Below are 7,014 nucleotides of genomic sequence, written 5' to 3'. Positions count from 1 at the left end.
CTCACAAGGGTTAGTTGATGGGTTATAAAGGGCTAAAACTGACTTTTTAAAAAAATATTTTTTTAATTTTGAGGGTTAGGACTAAATTGATATAGATGTTTTAGATTTTGAGGGCCAAATTCATTGGATTTTTTAGAATTAGAACTAAAATGACAAATTTTGAAAACATTGAAGGCTAAATTTGTTGAATTTTTTATATTTAGCATCAAATTGATAGAATGTGCAAACATTAGAGGGCTAATTTTGTTGCTAGAGGAATAAAAAAAGGCTCACATCAGCTTAGAGTGGTTAACATATTTAATTTCGAAAATTTTAGTGACTAAAATGAAAAAAATAATAATTGAGTGACCAAAATAGAATGAAAGGCATAGTTGGATAACCATTTTTATAGTTTATCCATAAAGATAATAATTTTCAGCATGATTTAACGATGCATGTCGTTATTTAACAAATAAAATTTAATAGATGGGCTAATTTGTAAGTTTCGAAATATATAAGGGCTAATTTGCCCATTTCTTCAGTAGAGGGGCCGAAATGCAATCCTCCCCTAACTGCAGTGGCTTCCCTGGTATTTTACCAAATACTATCATACTAATTTACATAAAACTCGGAGTCCGGATAACGAAGCTGTACATAGACCAGGTACACAATGTCAAAACGGTGTCGTATTTTGTTGCAGTCTCCAACATCGTGGTACATCTCCGGTGGTGACTGATTCATCATAGACGGTCAACTCCATTTCAGCTCAACCTCTGCAACGCTTTCCCCTTCAAAAAACGAAAAAGGGGGCGGCGGTCAGGGGGAATCCCTATATTTTAATCCACACTAATTTTCTCTTTATGGATTTCGATTTTCGATTCTTTTGACGAAGAAGACGAAGATTTATAATTATATGATGTCAAAGAAAGCCAGCAACTGCGCTATTTGCGACAATTCAAATCGCGCTTCTATTTGCGCCGTTTGCGTCAATTACAGGTACGTCAAAAAATCGTCGCTAAAAAAGTGAAATGTTTTTATATTATAATATTTAAAATTTTAAGCTGTTAACTTCTCTTTTATTTCCTTGATGAACTGTTCTTTGCAGATTAAATGAGTATAATTCTTTGTTAAAATCATTGAAAAACCATCGTGATTTGTTATATTCAAAATTAAACGAACTGATTGCCGCAAAGGTTTGATTTCTTTCACTTAGTTGGAAATTTATTTGTTTATTAATGCCTTTTTCTCTTTTCGAGATTGGTCTTGATTTGTTTTTATTATTTAGGGGAAAGCTGATGATCAACTGAATTGGAGAGTTCGTCAAAGCGAGAAGCTAACTAACTTGAAAGAGAAGCTTCGCCGAAGCAAGGAACAATTAGCTCAAGGTTTTGATGCTTACTCCCTAGTTCTTATTACTGTTTTCTGGAAAAAAAATGTTTATATTTATTTATTAGGATCTGATAAACAGTTCTTTATTATAGGTAAGGTTAAGATTGAGAGAGTGTCTCATGAGTTAAAGGTTAAGTATGGAGTGCTTAAATCAGCTCGTGGCACGGTACTAACTTTGTTCATTTTCGGTTTCTTCATGAGAATCGAAAGCTTTCTGAATGATAGTTATAGGTATTTTATCTTTTTTTATCTTTGCAGTTGGAAAAGAATCGTGTGGAAAAGCTCGAAAAGTTCTATCCCAATCTTATTTGCACACAAAGCCTGGGGCATGTGAGGACTATTTGTCTTTTATGTTTATTTACTTATGAGGTTTTAGATTTATGTTTATGCTAGGTTCTTTGGTTTTTCTCGTCTATTGCAATATGTACAAGTTGTGACTTATGACATTATCTGAGTTGCAGATGGCAATTACCTCAGAACGTCTTCACAAGCAATCAGTTGTCATAAAACAGATATGCAAATTGTTTCCCCAACGTCGTGTAAGTGCTTCTGTGCTATTGATATGCTTTTTTTCACTATCAACATTATCTTTACGATATGTAAGTTATTGAGATTTAACCAAAAACAGCGGGTGATATTTGCAAGCCAAATATGCAGGTGATATTTTTGCTTTTGCAAGACATAAAGGCATAGCTAATGTGGTTAAAATGAGGATGCTTAGCCGAAAACTTATAGGCCTTATTTCCCCTTTCCTCCCTCTTATTCTAGGCCTAAGTCTCCTAGGTTAAATCATGTTGCTTTGACATAAGCTAAGTTTGGTTCTGTTTCCACAGGTACATTTAGATGAGGAGCGAAGAGATGGATCTAGTGGTCAGTATGATCTGATTTGCAATGCACGCTTGCCAAGGGGGCTTGATCCACACTCTGTTCCCTCAGAAGAGCTTGCTGCCTCGTTAGGGTATTGTTTTTGCCTTTTCTTTTAAGGCTATGCAACAACTCTATCCTGCTACAATTATTTTCACCTCATTGTGTATTATTACATTGGGATATTCCTTCCCTCAGTTTTAAATGTTCTTCATTGTGAAAGTCTTTTATTAGTATGAATACTCCAGTTTCTGACACTGTGTTAATCCATATGACTTGAAATCAGATACATGGTACAGCTTCTAAATCTTGTTGTTCATAATTTGGCTGCTCCTGCTCTTCATAACTCAGGTTTTGCGGTAAGAACTAACAACTGATTGTACCTGTATGCTGTCTAAAATATTTATTGAAATGTCTGGTTGAGTTACTTTATTGTTTTAGGTTTTCAGTCATTCAGGTTTCCTGTGACAATCTTCAAGAGGTATAAAATTGCAAATCATAATAAATTATTACTAAAGAATAAAATTTTCTTTTAGACAAAGTTGGTAAAGTAATAGCTCATCAATAAAATTTTCTTTTAGACAAAGTTGGTAAAGTAATAGCTCATCCCTGTGCATTTTCTTTAGAATTTGTTATACATATTTAGATAATTGTTCTATACATCTGCAGTGGAATAAAAAAACTCCACAAGCGAGGTTCTAACGCTGCCATGTCTCCTTTTTCAAAATTTTTTTCATCTTCTTAATATAATAAAAGGACACGTGGCAGCATTATACCCCCTCTTATAGAGTTTTTTTATTCCACTGCTAGTGCAAAGAATAACACACTGGGGCAAAGACGTGGCCTTGCCCCCCCACCCCAAACGGTAAATTGACTATATAATCCCTTCAAAATTTATGAAGTCACAAGTTAATATAATTGTAAAATTGCGCTATTGCCCCAAAAGATTTATTATTCATTTCTGATCCCCTAAAGCAATATGCTCCCTCTTTTTTCCCAATCTTTTAGCTTCATGTTTTTGTCAGGTGATACGTTTTCTCTGTTCTATTTTTTTTTTTTTTAACTTGTTGTTGTATATTGTTTACTTCTGGTGGTGAGAAATATCTACTAGCAACAATCTTTTGGAGATATTTCCCCTTATGGAAACCTGCTGTTTCACGTGGAAGTATATTGGTTTCTATAATGATAAACAAACAAATTTGACCTTATGAGAGATGATTTTTACCTCAATTATTTTATACTCATCATATAATTGTTTCACCTCAGGGGTCTTGCTCCCGAATATGGCAACGGGATTCTTATTGGGATGCACGTCCTTCTTCTCGAAGGTATCTCACTAGATAATGTTATTTTACATGGCTTACTGAGGTTTTCTCCTGTGGGACTGAATATTGTTTGTGTTCTGCAGCAATGAATATCCGCTTTTTATACCACGCCAAAATTACTGCTCCACTAGTGGGGATAATTCATGGACAGATAAAAGCTCTAGTAATTTTGGTGTGGCTTCGATGGAATCTGAGAGAAGGCCTCATCTGGATTCAATTAGTAGCTTCAATTATTCTTCTGCCTCTCCACACACCGTTGAAACACACAAGGACTTGCAGAAAGGGATTTCTCTTCTGAAGAAAAGTGTGGCATGTGTAACAACTTACTGCTATAACTCACTCTGTTTAGATGTTCCTACCGAGGCATCTACCTTCGAAACATTTTCTAAATTATTGGCCACGTTATCTTCAACTAGGGAAGTTCGATCTGTTTTTTCCTTGAAAATGGCTTGTTCAAGGTACGACCTGCTTTCTTTTTTTCTAATTTATGAGCTCGATTTCATTTGATTTGTGCAGTTTGGAAAGTTTTTATAGTATAGAACAACTGGTTGGTTGTTCTTAAATAGACTAGAGGGGAAAATATCTGTAGTTCTTTTCAGATAGTAGTTTAAGTGCTAACTTGGTTTCTTTTATGAAGTAAATATGGAGAGGTTTACTGCTAGAGTTGGACATTACTATCCGTCTTATCCTTTGGTTATGCTTGCCAGTTGATTAGTAGCCTTTATATTTTTGGATGCACCTTATTGCCTGTTTCTAACTTGCTTCAAGTGAATAGATCACCGATGTAATGAATAATAAGTGGTCTGAAGGAGGTCTCTTGGGCAGGATATGAATAATCTTTTTCTTTTTCTAGTTTGGTAGAACTTCAATGTATTTGTCTTTTTAGCTCTTTCATTTGTTAAACCTCCTTGCAGCTTATATTTTAAATTAGAATTTCGCCAATTATTACTTTTTTGGTCTTGTCAAAGTAGAAATTGTCTTCTTGACAACCAAATGTGAAAAATGAGACTTTGAAAATGGCCTGCTTGAGTGTTTCTTGACTGTAGAGGGAGCCTAGCATGAACCAACTCAATCTCTCTTGTAAAAATTTTGGCACAATGAAGAAGAGAAAATTGTTGTTTATTTTCTAATTGCAGTGTTTTTATACACATGGATTCATGTGAATACATTGTATTTCGGAGTTGTTCATTGTTCTCATCTTTTTTATTTTCAGGTCAGGTAAGCAAGCTCAACAGCTTAACAAGTCTGTCTGGAATGTGAATTCTCCTATGTCATCGAGCACATTATTGGAGAGTGCACACATGCTGCCTTTGACGGTATAAGATGGCTTTGGTCTTTGTTCCACCGAAACTTCTAAGATTTGAGCTTGTTCACTTTTCTGATTCACATGCTTCAGTATTCTTTCTATTCTATTGACCTTTCTGTCTCGTGTTGCTGTAAGCAATTGTTGAGAGGGTAGAATTTCCTTGAAAATATGACTAAAATATATTATAGTACTCAGCATTTGCCTTTCAATAGGGAGTCCTTTTCATAGTTTTGAATTCTTGATTTTCTATATGCCTTTTCCAATTGTTACCTCGACTTCTGGAGAACTGTAATAAGCATGATGATGCAACTAATTTTAGACCATAACTTGGAAGCTTGGTAATTCGAATAAAAGCATTGTGACTTTGTTTTGCTTGGCGGTGCAGAAAAACTTCTCCGATCACAACCTTCCGAGTTCAGCTGCCAGTTTTCTTTTCGGCAATGAGTTATCTGATAACGGGAAGAACGAAAGCCTTATTGATGGATGGGATATAGTGGAGCATCCTACATTTCCCCCTCCACCATCAGAAACCGAGGATATTGAGCATTGGACTCGAGCAATGTTTATCGATGCCACAAGGCGATGACACATTGCTTGTAAGTGACATTGCATATGTGATCTAACGCAGTCTCAACTAGCATTATGATTAGCCGTATGTATGTTAGGCCGATGCTTATTTCCTCCAGTTATAGCTTTAATTAGAGATGATGTCGAGCAGTGATGTGTTTATATAATTATATATATTTATAAATGTTAAATCAGTGGGTTTGTAAGTTTATATTCAAGGAAAAGTGCATTTAGTGTTTTTCTTTTTTGGAATTTCAATTAAAGTAATGCATTCAATGAAAAATATAATTTGCAACTAAATAATCCTTAACAAGTGAATACAATCCCCACTTAATGGAGTCTTTACCTCAAAATAAATTGCCTATTTAATTGTCCATTTGATACAGAAATTATTATTAAATTGAGGACATAAGGAAGTTTTCTTAAAATTGATTATATGAACCATCGAGTTTGTGATTATTTTTAGATTCTAAAATAGTAAATTTTGATGTGATTTGGAATGACCGTAATAATAAAATGAAAAGGAAATTATTATTATTATGATGATGATGATGATGTTGATGTTGTTGTTTTCGTGGTGAAAGTGTAAGGGTTCCAAATTGATAGATTTTGTTAAAAGCAAAAATGGTCCCAAATTTTGGAACAAAAATTGAGGCACGATGCGCATTGTAGGCAGAAAAGCAGCTTTGGGACAACAGGGATTTTGACACTAAGTGCTGAAGAAGCCTTTTCTGGATTTGCTTTCGTGGAAAAAATCAAACCAAAGATTCATAGAAGTGAAAGGTGACATCTTTGACGCCCTTCAAATTTGCCCCAGATTGGATAGCGAAGTTTGTTCAATTTCCACGAATCTTGATATTTAATAATGAGTTGGAATGCAATAATAAAATATATTATATTTTTAAAAAGAGAATTTAAGTTTAAATTCTAGAGACATATTGTTAGAGGAAAAGTTACAAACTCAAAATGATATTATTAAGAGAGAAAATTATAAATCTTGGAAGGATTAATTTCCCTGCACAATAAAACAAATATGAAAGGTGATAATATTTAAAACGGTTAAATCACTTTTTTGGGTCGAAACTTAGCAAATATTCTTATATTAATGCTTGAATTATTTTGAGGTCCGTGTTAGACCTTGAATTTGACAATTGTTCCTACATTGAAACTTGAATTTCTTTTTTGTCCAAGTTAGTCATTAATGTTTTATTGAAAACCCTAAAGTTCATACCTCAAGAAACAGTTACTAAGTTTAAGGATTAATTTGGATGAAAAATTTTCAAGTCTCAATGTGGGAATAGTTTTCTAGTTCAAGCCTCAATGTGAGAATAATTGTGATGTTCAAGACCTAATTTGGACAAAAAAAAATTCAAACTCCAAAGTGAGAATAATTGCTAAATAAAAACCCAAAAAAATGATTTAACCTTACTTTCAAAGTTGTTTAATGCGTTTAGAGAGATCTCAAAAGTCTATATACGAATGCCAAATAAGAAACCCTGAGTAAGGAGAACATAGTTTAAAGTTTGTTTTTTTCTATTTCTATGTTAAAAATATATTAGTCAATGTCAAATAAATCTCGAATTG

At 33.8% G+C, this 7,014-nt stretch overlaps 1 protein-coding gene across 1 annotated transcript; it reads left to right on the top strand.

Annotated features, from left to right (window-relative positions):
- Nucleotides 1-620: 620 nt before the first annotated feature.
- Nucleotides 621-5,675, top strand: LOC105797204 (uncharacterized). The gene is made up of 12 exons (XM_012627157.2): nt 621-975; nt 1,085-1,172; nt 1,265-1,364; nt 1,461-1,534; nt 1,627-1,698; nt 1,830-1,907; nt 2,202-2,326; nt 2,519-2,591; nt 3,499-3,560; nt 3,641-4,015; nt 4,771-4,873; nt 5,249-5,675. The coding sequence occupies exons 1-12, from the start codon at nt 893-895 to the stop codon at nt 5,447-5,449; spliced, it is 1,434 nt and encodes a 477-aa protein (XP_012482611.1). The 5' UTR covers nt 621-892; the 3' UTR covers nt 5,450-5,675.
- Nucleotides 5,676-7,014: the final 1,339 nt, after the last annotated feature.

Source organism: Gossypium raimondii, chromosome 3 (genome assembly GCF_025698545.1).
Source record: "Gossypium raimondii isolate GPD5lz chromosome 3, ASM2569854v1, whole genome shotgun sequence".
Classification (NCBI taxonomy): Eukaryota; Viridiplantae; Streptophyta; class Magnoliopsida; order Malvales; family Malvaceae; genus Gossypium; species Gossypium raimondii.
Note: the sequence above shows the minus strand (reverse complement) of the source record. Positions and strands in the feature narration are given on the sequence as shown.